Raw genomic sequence first — 14896 nt, forward strand, 5'->3', positions numbered from 1 at the left:
CACCGCTATTCATTGCTCTCATGTTTCACTTGCTGTTCTAATTCACTTTTCTCTCTGCTGCTATACAGTTCTATCTGTTTTTATTCCATGAGTTATTTCGTTACTGTTGTTGTTTCTTTCATGAGTAAAGTTATTAAAGTTGAACTGCTTCTCGGAGTTACCAAAACTGAAGGGATCAGTGTTTCAGTGCACAGGAAGAGGAAGAAGAAAAAATTCTATTTCCTGCCTCCCTGACACAGTGGTGGGAAACACTCAATATGTCCTCCTGTATTCAGAGGAGAATGACCCCTCATGGTAAGTACCACTGGTTGTTTTCTGGCCTGCGTGGCTGAGGGTAGGGCTGAAGAAGTAGAAAAGCTTAGTCCTTGGTGGTTCTCTCAGCAAACAACTGTAGGCAAACTTGGCTTCTTTTGAGTGATTTATTGTTGACTTTGGTGTTGTGCTGCAGCTTGGTTTTTATAGATTCTGGCTAATCCATTAAAGTGTATGTGATTATTTTATTTCTAGAACTCCTCGACCTGTTATTGTAGAACCTATGGAACAATTTGATGATGAAGATGGGCTGCCTGAAAAATTAATGCAAAAAACTCAACAGTATCATAAGTAAGTTTGTGTATTTTCATCTGGGAGAAATGCATTTGCAGGGACATAAGTTGCTGAAGGAAAGTGCCCTTTTTTGGTGTGTGTGTTTTTAGAATCTCTTCTTGGTGATTAGTACAGTTACTTGTTTAAACATGTAAACACTATGTGTATAGTTTGACGCTGGCTACAGAGAATGAAATAAATGATTTTTGTATTAGGAATTTATGAGGAAGGCTTGAAGAAATAATTCCTCTTAGTATGTCAAAGATTAGCCCTGATCTGGATAGCCCAGGCTATCTTGACCTTATCAGATCTTGAAAGCTAAGTAGGTTGGCCTTGGTCAACATTTATATGGGAGATCACTAAGGAATGCCAGAATCTCTACACAGAGACAGACAATGACAAACCACTGCTGAACATCTTTTGCCTTGAAAGCCCTATGGAGTGGCCATAAGTCAGCTGTGACTTGATAGTAAAAAAAGAAAAATGTCAAAGATTAATATTCTGCTGTTAGATTTACATGAATGAAACCTGTACTTGTGGACTATGCTTTGCAGGGAGAGGGAACAGCCACCTCGTTTTGCCCAGCCTGGAACTTTTGAGTTTGAGTATGCTTCTCGGTGGAAGGCCCTTGATGAAATGGAAAAGCAGCAGCGTGAACAAGTTGATAGAAACATCAGAGAAGCAAAGGAGAAACTGGAGGCAGAAATGGAAGCAGCTCGACATGAACATCAGTTAATGTTGATGAGACAAGGTATTTCTGAATAGTATTATATACAAAGTACTTAGTAGGTGGCTGTAGGGAAACCAGTACAAAAATAACAGCTGCAATTTTTTGATCCATATAAGCATAGCTTGTAAATATATATCAAAGTCCTTGGGTTCTTCTCCTCAGGAGTAACATATATAACATAACATCTCAGTTTTTTTCGGTAGAAGACAACCCTAAAGTTATAAGTTCAATATGCAGTTCTTTCAAATGGAGTGAATGAAACAGTTAACATTTCCAGTCTTCAACTCTTTTCAAATATTCTCCTTTCTGATTAGGGTAATGAAGCAGTAGCTGGGAATAGTTGCTGGCTTCATTACCGTTTTCAAACAATTTTCATCAGGATTTTTCTTACATTAGAATTCCAGGTCAAGTGCATCCAGGGCTGGCTTGCTTGCTTGGCAAACTAGGTGGTTGCCTAGGGCACCGGGAGGGTGGAGGCACTGAATTGGGCTACCCTCCCTGGTCCTGGAGCCCCAGGCAAGCACCTAGTTTGCTTGCCTCCCCCACCCCTCCTTTCTCTTCCCTTCCCGTCGCTCCCCACCCAAGCGCGGTGCCTGCCCGCCCCTCCTTCCTTTCCGTTGCCTCCCCCTCGTGATCACAGCATGCCACGCCTGGGCCCTGCCAGCCGGAACATGGTGTGCATCTTATCTTTCAAAGACCGCTGCTACAGCCCAGACGTGGTGCACTGTGATCATGTGCATGGGGGGGAGGGAAAGGAAAGGAGGGGTGGGCAGTGGCGGTGGGTGGGTGGCGCCCTGAGGGGGTGCGACAGAGCGTGGCGCTGTGTTGCAGCACTGCGTGGGGCAGTGGCAAGGGGCATCTTCCTGGGGTGCCATGTGCCCTGGGCTGGCACTGAGTGCACCACTCCATTTTCAAATTTCAATCAGGCAATCATCAGTGGTGCACTTGATCTGGAATCCATTGCATAGTTGGTGATTTCTACTTCACTGGCTAGATATCTAGAAATCTTGTATTGAATTGTTTTCATTGTGGCAGAATATCTAATTGTCCTAATATTTTTAAATCTATATCATCCAAATTTTCATGTGCCATTAGAAGTTGAGCAAGTAAGTTCAGCAGAGGTTAGATGTTCATTATTTAACACTTTATTGTTCATAGCATTTGGTAAACACATGGCTAGCCTTTGCTTTAAAGGGTTAAATAGGGACCTTAGCATTAATGATTTGGGAGTTCCCTTATGTGCTTTAAAATTGTAGTTTACTCTTGCTAAGAAAACAGTTTGGCATTTCTGTCTCATTATTGGAAATCCACTGATGAGGTCTAGTGTAACATTTATAAATGCTGTGAGGGCAGAAGCCTCTTTAATATTATTGAGAAAAGTATTGTGCCCTTTCTCAGGAGATCAGGGAGACAATGAGCACATGAAGTTCATTAATATACATCTCATAAAGTATAACTTCCAAACAATAGAAGAACAATTATTTATTTAGTGGACAATACTTCAGATCTCTTTTTGGTATTCATTATATCAGCTACCACAAACATACAACCTTTTGTGTTTCAAAGGCAATTGCTAGCTGCTGTTTTGATTTTTCACAGATCTTATGAGGCGTCAGGAAGAATTAAGACGTTTGGAAGAACTTCGAAATCAGGAGCTACAGAAACGAAAGCAAATACAATTGAGGTATTTTTCAAGCAAAGATAATGCTGGAGGGAAGATGGTTGCATCTTTAAATTAGCATTGGTCCTGTGCAGCCTTATAAATAAATTAAGAAACTTCCTATTGGTAACTTTCTATTTAATGTCGTTGAGCACCCCCCCCCCCCCACCAGTAGAATGCCAGGATTGATAAGCTGGTACTTATAGCTATCAGTCTCTTCCTCCAGTGCTTTCTGTCTGTTTCTTATTACAATTTCAGTATTTCAAATCCTTTAAAAACAGGGGTGTCGAACTCATTTGTTATGAGGGCCGGATCTGACATAAATGAGACCTTGTTGGGCAAGGCTATGTGTGTACCTAATTAAGATTAGGTAGCAGAGATATAAACTATAAAGAACATAGACAAACACAATTAAAGATTTAAAAAATCACTTTAAAACATGCTTTAAAAATGTTGGTCTTAAGGGTGCTTTCTTTGTATTTTTCCCATAGGATTCAGGGAACTGGGCAAAGGAAGCTCTTTCTTTCCTTCCCCAGGGGACCAGGAGGAGGAGTAGTCTCAGCCAACAGAAGGAAGAGAGGCTTGGTTCAGTAGCTCTGCTGTGCAATTGAGAGAGCCTGGAAAAGCAAGCTCTGCCTCCTCCGCTTCCTCCCCAAGGGAGGAGCCTTATCCAATGGAAAAAATAGAGGCTTTGTTCTGTAGCTCCTGTGTGACTGAGCAAGTCTTGCAAAACAAGCTGCTATGCAGAAGGAAGCAAGAGAGAGGGAGAAGGAATCAGATGACAGCCAGTTGCTCGAGGGCCTGATAGCCCTTTGGGGACATGATTTGGCACCTGGGTTGCATGTTTGTTGACACCCCTGCTTTAAAACATATTTTAGAACAGACTGGCTATTGAGGCATGTATTAAATACCAACCATTTGATACCAGTAACACATGTAGTAAGAAGTTGAGGTAAATGACTCTCAATGAAGATTTTAGCTGTACAGTCATGAACTGGAAATGTTTTTGACATGGAAGGAGTAGTATTTTACAAATTTGTATTCTGTATATAACTTTTAGACATGAAGAAGAGCATAGACGACGTGAAGAAGAGATGCTGCGTCAGAGAGAACAGGAAGAACTAAGGAGACAGCAGGAGGGAGGATTTAAGCCAAATTTCATAGACAATGTAAGCAAATTCTTTCATAATTCTTTTAAAAAGACAGCTGTTCCCCTATCTCTGTAAGCATCAAATAAAATTTGAGGTACTTTTTTCCCTGGTTATATTTTTTCTGTTCAAAATTATTTTCCTTAAAAATTACAACTGAAATCAGTATGATGAACTCATCCTAATGAATTAATGTTCCATAATGGAGATAACTCTTTATGTCTTGTAGACTAACGACTTTTAAACTAATGACAATAACATTTCTCTTTTTCATTGTCATATCTAACTTATACTATTTAGGACTTGGATTCTAAATATTGCTGCCAATAAAAGTGCCATAATTCTGTTGTTTGGAAGGCCTTTAGAGGTTTGCATTTTCAAATATAAAGCATTAAGTATACCCTTCTTGAGATTATACCACATCAGAATATGTATGGGGTGGGGGTTTCAGCACTTGCTTGAAAAATTCCTGCTTTTAAAAATGTGTTAAAGTTGCTCATACAGCGTTCTATATTAAACTCTTGTATGACTTGGAAGATTCTGAATACATGTATGATGTGATTATGAGAGATCAGTTCATAATAGTTTGAATGAACAGGACTGATCTTTTCACATATGAACATATGAAGCTGCCTTATACTGAATCAGACCTTTGGTCCATCAAAGTCAGTATTGTCTTCTCAGACTGGCAGCGGCTCTCCAGGGTCTCAAGCTGAGGTTTTTCACACCTCTTTGCCTGGAACCTTTTTAGTTGGAGATGCCAGGGATTGAACCTGGGACCTTCTGCTTCCCAAGCAGATGCTCTACCACTGAGCCACCGTCCCTCCCCATGTGAGCTTTCCTCTTTGGTATGGTTAGTGTAAAAGTGGAAAAACACAATTTTTCTAATGCAGAATTCTTAGGCTTTGGTTAAATCTCCAAACTACATAGCTGAAAGGATGCATGCTACTCGCATCCAAAGCATGAAATAACCAGCATCAGAAGCACAAGACAAATACAGATGAATGGAAATAGTACAGAAAGTAAACAGCATTTCGGAATCCTCAGGAGTAGAATCTACTTCTATAAATTTGGAACTGTTGGTGGGTTGAATTTGTCTCCAGAAAGGAAAGGAACTGGGCAATGTCAACAGACCACAGGTGGGAGGGCACTATGGCACCTAGAAGGTCAATCATGGTTCCTAGTAATAAGACAATGGTTTTCTTGTAGTAGCCTTTGGTAGTGGAAGGAACTGCAGCACAGCCACATCCTCTGAATGTGGTTTGGAAGGGATGTGGTGCCAGCCATGCCAGAAGGAAGACACTCTAGGCCTCCCAGGAGGGCAGGCAGAGCATGCTAAAGCTGGATGTGACACAGGTTTTAGCAGGCAAACCAGACTTCGCAGGAGAAGTGTTGGAGAAGAAGCCTCCAGATCAGAAGGGCGGTGATGTCTAGTTCCTGTGGTGACCTAGGTAGCTGTTGAAATTAGAGTGACTATGAGATAACCATAGCTTAATGGCAAGGTGAGACCACATCTGAATGTAGGCAAAAGGTTTTTTTCTTTAACTTTTTTTTAGAATAATGAAAATACTAGATATTTGTGGGAAGAAGTTAGGCTAGAATTAGCAGTTATTTATTGTGGTAGCATTTGTATCATATCATTATTAGAACCCTGATCTAGACCTTTCTCTTGTTGGCTTATTTTACACCACTTTGCCAATAACAGGTCCCTCAGGCTGGAGAGTTGTGATCCACCTCACCACCTGCTGTTATGTTGTTACATCCTTCTCCTGTTACGTTATTACATCAGGTTCACTGTTAACTTTTGATATGTGACAGAGCCATAATTAGCTAATTTTGTACGTGAAGTGAGAATATTAAATTAGGCCCCCTATACTTTCATAGTAACTCTTTTGATAAAAGAAAAAGTCAACACGTAACGTGTGATAACTTTTGTGCATCCAAGGCAAATGCCTCGCTTGCCTTGTCCTTGTCACAGCTCTGGCATGTGAGGGAAAAGTGAATTTCTTTTATTAGTGCATCTTATTTTACACACATGCGAGTCCTTAATTATGTATCAGAGAGCACATCAGCTACAAATCAGGGTCTCTTTTCTCTGGTCCTACAGAGTGTATAGTGGGTTACATAAGGATGACATGGGACGCACATATATAACAAAACACATAAATTGATTTACCGTATTTTTCGAACCATAAGACGCAACCCCCCCCCCCAAAAAAAAAGTGGGGGGAAAAGTGTGTGCGTCTTATGGAGTGAAGGGACGATAGAACGGACCTTCCCGGGGGGGGGGGGATCCACTGCCTCCGCCTCCGATCCCGGTGCTTCCCTGCGCCTGCCTGCCTGGCTCCAGCTCTGTTTACAGCAAGCTCTGGGATCACTCCACGCTGCCCCCACCGCAAACCCAGCGCTTCGCGAGCTCCGGCTGCGGAGGGGGCAGCGTGCTTCCTCCATGCCTGGCTCCAGCTCTGACACTTACAGCAAGCGCCAGGATTGATCCCTCTGCACTCCGATCCCGGCGCTTGCTTTAAGCTGGAGCCAGGCAGGCAAGTGCGGGGGAAGCGGCGGGATCGAAGGCGGAGGCAGTGGATTGCCCCCCCAGGAGGAAGGTGCGTCCTATGGTCCGGAGTGTCTTATGGACCGAAAAATACGGTAGTTTGTAAGCCTGACCTGTAATGCCTTTTGACTTTAATATGATAGTTGATACAGTGACCAGAGCTTGGAGGCGCGTTATGCTTAGTGACTGCAGTGTTGGTTTTTTCAGGTGTACAATCAAAAGACAATAACTAGATAGCTTATATAATTCCCTGTTTTTAGGAACAGCACCCAAACCCTGCTTGTCTAAAGTCATACACTACAGTCCCAGGTAGACTCCCGGCCCAGTCCAGGATACCTCCTGTTCATCTTCAGTCTTCTGTGCAGTCCTACTTTGGAACTATGCTTGTGTAGGACAGCCACCGGAGGCTCTCTTACGGCTACCCTGGTATTTCTTAAATGCTCCCAGGGGAGCCACTCCCCTGCAGAGCTCATTAGAAGCCATCTTCCTACCTATCAGTCACATGCTTTGCGGGAAGAGCCCCCTCAGTCCTTCCATTTGCCGCATTGTGAGGATGTGTTTTTTTCAGCTCTGGTCATTGTGAGTTTTCTTTGCTTCCTAGGAACTCCCTTCTTTGAGAAATGTCACAGAAGGCTTTGTTTAAAAAATGTACTCAGTTTGGCACAAAAATGACCTCTGCTGTTTCTGTTTAGATGAGGCATATAATATAGTTACATAGAAGATTATTTGCCCCAAAAGCCTGCTCAGATCAAGCAGCACTTTTAAGGACAAACTTATTGGATAAAGTGGTCTCTTGCTCTAATAGCCTGGCAGTGAAAACATCTGCCCTTTGCAGAGTACAATCAATCCTTGTCTTTGAAATCCCCAGTTAGAACCACCCAACTTGTGAGTTCGCCGTTGTGTGTCTTGGTTCCATCAGTATAGGGGATAGAATGGAAGTGTTGGGTCCAGTCGCCTGGCCATTCACATCAGAACCCCTGCCTAAGAAAGCCGATACAAAATCTAAACATAGGGAGAAGCGTTGTTCCCGTTCCAAGATGATCCTGGAATCAGTTAACTCTTCGGTTCCAGCCATAGTTGTCTTCAGTTCTGATGGAATGAAGGGAAGTCTCCCCACCACAAATGCCTTCACCACATGCCTCCCTGGCTCATTCTCAGAAGGGGAAATAGAGCCTGGCCAGGGTGCACTAGTGGTTCCTGCAGCTAGTTGATCATTGGAAGCATCCTCCCCAGCACTGTTGCAGAGTTCAATGCCTCCACTTCTTTGGTAAGGCTACCCTTATTAATTTCCTTTTCTTAGACATCAAGAATGAGGTGATTGGCAATAGCGAAAAGTGCCCCTTCTCATGGTAGTGACGCTGGAGGTCTGCTGGTTTGGTATCCTCCTGCAATCTTTCCCTGCTCCCTTATGGGGTATTTGGATTCCAAGGAAAAGCAGATTTTGAGGGCTAACTCCCATTCTGGCCCGGAGTCAGCCTTACCTTCAGACCTTCCCCTGATGACCCTGATCCAGTGTCACCTAATGAAGATCTGAGGTGACCTCTAACAATCCCATACCTTGAGATAAGATGTTAGGCAAGCTGTATGCAGAATCACTTGCTATAATTGCCTTCCCTGTCCTGAAGACCCTTTGACAAAAACAAGCTAGCATGGCTGCCACTTCCAAAAAGGTGGAGAATTTATACAAGATGCAGCAAGAAGGTTGTACCTATTTATTTAGCCATCCTCTGGTTTCATACCTCGTAGTTGAGGACATGCAAATGAAAAAATGTATAGTTATGCATTCTTCACCACCTAATAAGAGAGGGGTGAAAAATTGATGTAGTTAGTAGAAAAGTTAACTCTTTTGCTGCACTCAACCTTGTGCATTGTCAACTATAGTGCTATTATGGGAGGATACTAGTGGTTTCACTGGGAAAAAATGGTGCTTATATAGGACTTCTGCCTGAAGACAAGAAGCCTCTGGCTAGACTTCTTCAAGTGGAAGCAACATTGTGCCTATCCATGTAACAGATTAATGCATGCAGATATGCTGCTGGTTCCTCTAGTGCCATGGCACTTCAGTACTCATATTGAGAAGGCATGCTTGGCTGTGTTCCTTAGCTCTCTGTCCTTTCAAATATGTTTTATTGTAATTTTACATAATATATAGAATACAGAAATGAGATGAAAAACTGATGTAGTATAAGATCACATTGTACTTATTGCAGATAACCCAAAAACATTTACAAATAATAAATAATATGAGACAACTGAACCATATAAATACAATCAAATTTAGAAACTTAGCTCTGTCCTGACAGCCAGCAGAGTGTTTGAGAGAATGACACTATTTGCTTCTTTGACGATCTTTTATTCCAGATCAAGAAGAACAAGCAAACAGCTCATTTATTTGATATCACAGAGGGTCCCACCACTCTGTAGAGGCCTCAGTAGACATATGGATTTTACCAGTTGTTGTCATACTCCTGGCACTTACATCAGCAGCCTCACTTGTTACAGTATCCTACACAATGGCCCTATTCAGGCACAGGTTCAGTCATAGAGCTAGACATTCAGCCACTTCCTAAAGAGCTGCAACAGACTCCAAAAGGTTTTTTTGACTAGTGCCTTATTAGACCAGGTTAGCTTTAAGGACAGGTTAGCTACTTTTAGTGACAAATGGCAGGAGGTAATTTCTGAGACTTGGGTTTTGTCAGTCATTAGTTTGGGTTATAGATTAGAGTTTTGGCAGTGTCCACTCCTCCAACATCCTGATCAGGTTCTGAATAACTCCTTGCCTGAGTTGTTGTCCCTTATCCAAAAGGGGGCTGTACAGAGGGTTCCTGATTGGACCCCATCACAAGTTTCTATTCATGTTTTTCCTGGTACCCAAGTGTTGGGGGATTTCTATTGTATCCCCAACAATATAAAACACCAAAATCAAAACCTGCAGTTATCAGAAGGCTAATACATTCTCACTAATAAGTGTTAAGACCTCGTAGATAAACTTTATCTAGGCTTCTCAAAGCAAAAACAGTTTATTAGACTCCAAGTTTCTCTTTAGACAGAAGGCATACAGTTTAGATACCATTAGTACATTTCAGTTTCTTCTTTAGACAGAAGGCTTCAGATATATGGATAGAAAGGCAGAACAAAAAAACAATTTACACAGAGCATAAAGCATAAAATACAATAAAGCAATAATGAAAAATATAAGTCCCAATAGGACTTAGCCTTATTCGTCTACTTTTTCTCATTTAAAATCTAAGTCCCAAATCCCATTCTATCAGAGCTGTGCTCTAGATTCTAAGTCTGAACCTTTTTTCTATGTTTGAGATCTCAAACGATGATTTAAATCAGCAAAGGCTGTTTCCTTTCTTAGGCTGTTCAGCAGAAGAAACTCTCTGCAGAGCAGTCCAAGAGTCTAAGTTCCAATTAGTGTGGCATAATCTGACACAGAAGGCAGTCTTGCTACCCTCTGGTCCAGATCAGCAGCATGAGCCAAAAAATCCACAGCTTAAGTAGGCTTTTATGACCTCATACACACAGCTACTTGTGTCATTCAGCAGTAAATAATTTTTCAGCCAAATAAATAATAAACAATAATAATGGCTGGGAACGCCTCAGGGAACCAGTTCCCTAAACCTAGTTGCTGGGTTGATGCCAATGGCTTCCATAGTGGTTGAACTGGTACCCAGTAACCTACTTAAGCTTTTAAACTGGAGAGCCAGTTTGGTGTAGTGGTTAAGTGTGCGGACTCTTATCTGGGAGAACTGGGTTTGATTCCCCACTCCTCCACTTGCACCTGCTAGCATGGCCTTGGGTCAGCCATAGCTCTGGCAGAGGTTGTCCTTGAAAGGGCAACTGCTGTGAGAGCCCTCTCCAGCCCCACCCACCTCACAGGGTGTCTGTTGTGGGGGAGGAAGGTAAAGGAGATTGTCAGCCGCTCTGAGACTCTTCGGAGTGGAGGGCGGGATATAAATCCAATATCTAAATAGCTTGGTTCTAGGTTTCTGAAAGACAGAGCCTCTGGTGGCCAAATGCTATAACTGCATCAGAGATCAACAGCTTGGAGCTGCTGGGAGCAATTATTGCTGTTTAGAGAAATAGAAACGCTTAATATTGCTGAAAAGCTTAGGACTCTTGTTGCCAATTTCATAAAGAGTATGCTTAAGAGTATGTTTAAGTCCATAAAGAATATGGTTAGGATCATAAGGAGGGCCAACCCAAAATAAATACCGCCACACCAAGGAAGATGGAGGCTTTCAGGCAGTCCTGGATCTGAACTATCTGATTTTTTCCCTGAATGTTAGAAAGTTCAAAATGTTGTCTTTGGAGTTGGTTCTGCAACTGTTAACATTAAATTGCTGGTCTTCATACTTGATCTTCAGGATCTTCAGCTATCCACCTCTGTTATCGCTGGTGCCTGTGATTTAAATATTTCATACCAGCACATGGCCCTTCTGTTTGAACTGGTGACCGCCCCACAGGTATTTTCTAAATGTGTTGCTGTTGTGGTAGTGCATCTAAGATCTAAGGTTGTTTTAGCTACCCATATTTGGATGACTGGCTCATTACTGCATATTCCTGAATTTCAGGTTTCCCTGATTATTCAGATGTGCCAGAAATTGGGTTTGGTAATTAACAGCAAGAAATCACACCTCCAACCTTCTCAGAAAGTTTCCTTTATTGGGGCCCTTCTGTACTCCTTTACAGAATTGGTTTTTAAGCAAATTCTGCCCTGCGATGCATTCCCAGTACCTATATCCATAGTAAAGCAGTTGGGCTGGTTGAGTGTCTGATGATAACCCTCCTAGCTGGGGTATCATTTAGGGGAAGGAAGCCTCAGCTTTCTGTCACCTCTGATGTATCATTACAGGGCTGGGAAGCTCATTGTGGGTCACTTTCCATTCAGGATGTGTGGTTGCCTGAAGACCCTATAGAGTAAACTTCATTATTTTGATTCTCTATGATCCCTTTTTAAAGCATGTACCGATGCAGACTCATGCTTTAGGGAGTCAGCTGAAAAGAAGCAGCTGGACTTTTGCAGTGTCTTCATAGTTCACTTCAATGGGTTCCTTCTGCACACGCAAAACTGAGGATTTCTAAACTGAATATTTCCCACTTGAGGCTGCACCTTTCTTATTGTTTGGTCACACTAATCTAATTGTGTGACCCTTAATCTGTGAGCCACCCTGAGCCTGCCTTGGCGGAGAGGGTGGGATATAAAATACTGTGTTCCTGCCTAATTCTGTGCTTAATTTTTACCCATGGAAGTTGATACCAATTATGGTGCACCATCATTCTGTCCCAGAATAATTAAAGCAAGATAGACTTGAATTAACTCTGCTCATGTTAGTGTTTTTTCCTAGTGTGATTAGGAAAAAATCTTCAGCTCAAAAGATCTTTAGTTCTTAAATTTTAAATGTCATTATAATGTGATTTTTCTTGTTACATTGTAGGAGACTTGAAAACTTGTTAATGTAACTTAGGGGTGATTCACATACGCTTATGCATCATCTGATGATTTGCATGTGAACTGGCCTCCATTGGAAAAAAAACGTGTTCAGGATGATACGAGGAGACATGAAAATTCAGTACTGATTTGTGGTTGTTCATTCATACATGCAGGTCATCTGATGTTAAACTAAAGCTAGCAATGAACGTGTATGTATAAACTCAGAAAGAGAGAGCTGGTGTGACTAAGAAGCTATGTTGCTCTATTAAATAAAGTTTATTTAGGGTAGAAACTAATTAAGAAAGAAATGGGTAATGTAGATTTGATGCTACCTGATATAAATGTTTCTAATATGCTCTAATTCTATATTACTATCATGTACTTCTTTTTTACCCATCCAGAGCCTAGTGGAGATGCAGAAGTTTTGAAATGCAGGAACATCTGTTCAATCTGCATTTCAGTTTCTAATAATCTGAAAATACACAAATGTGTACTGTGTAATTTAATCGTTGAATGGTCTCATTTGTACTCACGGTTAATTCCATAATGTGAAGATCTGCACCTTAGCCTTGAACTGTGAACTAAGGTCTGAATGTTGGTGGCCTGATCATTTTATAGGCTATAGAATTCTGATAAGGAAAATGTGGAATGGATAGCAGAAAAATATTACAGGCAGAATTTTCACTCTGCGATTTTAACCACAATTTGTTTTTAAAGGTATTTTGAGAAAGAAGGCCGTTCCAAGATGTTAAGAGACTTAAGATACTGCATTGTGCTGGTAGCAATGATTGTAGTAATCCGAGGCTGAGGTCCTGCTGCAAAAATATTTTATGGCTACATTTTTAGAGTAGGTATGAAGTAAAGTTCATGGTGTTGAAACTAATTTCATATGTGCATCTTGTATTCAAAATAATATACTCAAAATAGAATTCTTACTTTGTTTTATGATCCCCGCCTCTCCCCCCCTCCCGGATCATTCAGTTGACATTTGCTCACAATTGTAGCTTTTAAAAATTACAGAAACTATAACACTTATAATTTTTTCTTTTCATATATGTCTGAGGCTTCAACTCATCTTTCATATGGAGACCCCTGTTCCTCCAGGGGCCTGCCATTTTTTTTCCTCCAGAGGAAAGTTTGTGGTGTGTACAATGTGAGTTACTTATGTATGCAGAGCAGTTTCTTTCTCACTAAAAAAAAAATGAGGGGTGGGTTGTGGAGCACTTTGGGGCTTGGAAACTGTATATATAGGGTCAGATTTTCACTTAAATTTGCTTTGTTGTCTAGAAAGATACAGGCCATAGGGCACACACTCGCATCTTGAATTATCAGTATTATTATTGAGTCTGGCACTCAGGGTTCTTGATCAGTCTTATCCCTAATTAGGGGAATGTGTAATTTCTAATTTTTCCTTGTAGAAAAATATTTCTATCTACCCCATACTGCTTTTTAATTTACCTAATTTTAAGCAGATTGCTAAAATATAAAGAACTACACTGGATTTGAATATTTGTGAAAATCTTTGACAAAACACATAACATTTCACAACTGAATGAGTGTTAGGTCTACTGTTATCTTCTAATAAAAGAGTTAATGTTTTCATTATGTTTTGGATCAAAGGAAGAAGTAAATATTCTGTGCTCAAATATATTAGCCCCATCCCTCCCTGAAAATAATGCCATGTTTTTTTCCCCTTGCAACATCAGAAACCTAGGTGTAAAATCTCACTAGTGTAGTTAATACAGGCTTTGCCTTGTAAGCAGCACATGATACTCCCCCACCCCCACCCCGCCTTGGAGCCCAGCCTCAGTCTGGAAGAGAGCTACATATTCGGCCCCAGAGTAGAATAATGCAGCCTCAATTCTGGGGCTCTGAATCTAGAGAGAGCCTTTATGTATGGAGCAATTAAGGTGAAATAGGGAGACGGGAGTGGGGGAAACACGGGTAGCATTCATTGCAGCTGTAGTAGAACTTCTCCAGTTACATTACCCCAATTTTGAGTATCAGCATAGCTTAGGTTCACTAATTGTAAGCAAACATTTTATGTCAGTTTGTTTTGACAGTGACACAAATGCAGAATGAACATTTCTTTGATCCATTAGCTGATTCCTGTTTGAATGCTAACCTAGGATTTGATTTGTAGCTCATTGCATATTTTTACCTGCAGGATCAATTTTGTTAAGATCTTTTCTGTATACACTTGTCAGTAACTTTCATTGTTTATTTTGTCCCTTTTATAGAAGGTTTGAAATAAGTCAGTTTGTAATTAGCTTCTTTCATCATTTGGTTTTAAGGATATAAATGGTAAGTATATTGCTTTATTTGTCGGAAGGGTCAAAGCTTTCTTGTTTAGGATATGTTTATAAATCCTTTCTGTGGGTCACAAAAATGCTGTTCACTTGGTTTTGGAAACATACAGCATAGAATACTAATTGAATTTCCAGTCATTTAGATAAGTGCTTTCTATTGAATCCCATGTTGAATCCCAGTAGATACTTGTCCACAGTGTATATAATTGGTGTATTTCCCTTAGTTTAGGACGAAAGTCCCTATTTTAGTGACAGGATTGAGGGTTGTAATGCTAATGATTTAATGATGCATATTACAAGAAAATAATTCTAATAATTTTCTTGGCAACCTCAAATGCTGCTGAAACTTCTCCAGATTAAAAAGGTGATTCAGAGGATGGATGCAAGACTATTAATATAATGACTTTGGGATATGGATTCTATTTTTTCAGAAGTTGTCCTTTCTTGGCAGCTTTTCCACCAAAGCTCCA

The 14896-nt window shown here is 40.9% G+C and overlaps 1 protein-coding gene across 4 annotated transcripts in view; it reads left to right on the forward strand.

Annotated features, from left to right (window-relative positions):
• The window catches only part of PSPC1 (paraspeckle component 1), an 81639-nt gene that overhangs the window by 22576 nt on the left and 44167 nt on the right, over positions 1-14896 (forward strand). For all 4 annotated transcript variants that reach the window (XR_009555210.1, XR_009555209.1, XM_060234825.1 and 1 more), the window contains exons 3-6: positions 508-603; positions 1140-1336; positions 2915-2999; positions 4036-4144. Coding sequence is in view for 2 of the 4 variants with exons in the window: in XM_060234825.1 (XP_060090808.1) it covers positions 508-603; positions 1140-1336; positions 2915-2999; positions 4036-4144 (487 nt within the window). In the remaining 2 variants the exon portion in view is untranslated. The remainder of the gene's footprint in view (positions 1-507; positions 604-1139; positions 1337-2914; positions 3000-4035; positions 4145-14896) is intronic.

This window comes from Heteronotia binoei, chromosome 3 (genome assembly GCF_032191835.1).
Source record: "Heteronotia binoei isolate CCM8104 ecotype False Entrance Well chromosome 3, APGP_CSIRO_Hbin_v1, whole genome shotgun sequence".
NCBI classification, from domain to species: Eukaryota; Metazoa; Chordata; class Lepidosauria; order Squamata; family Gekkonidae; genus Heteronotia; species Heteronotia binoei.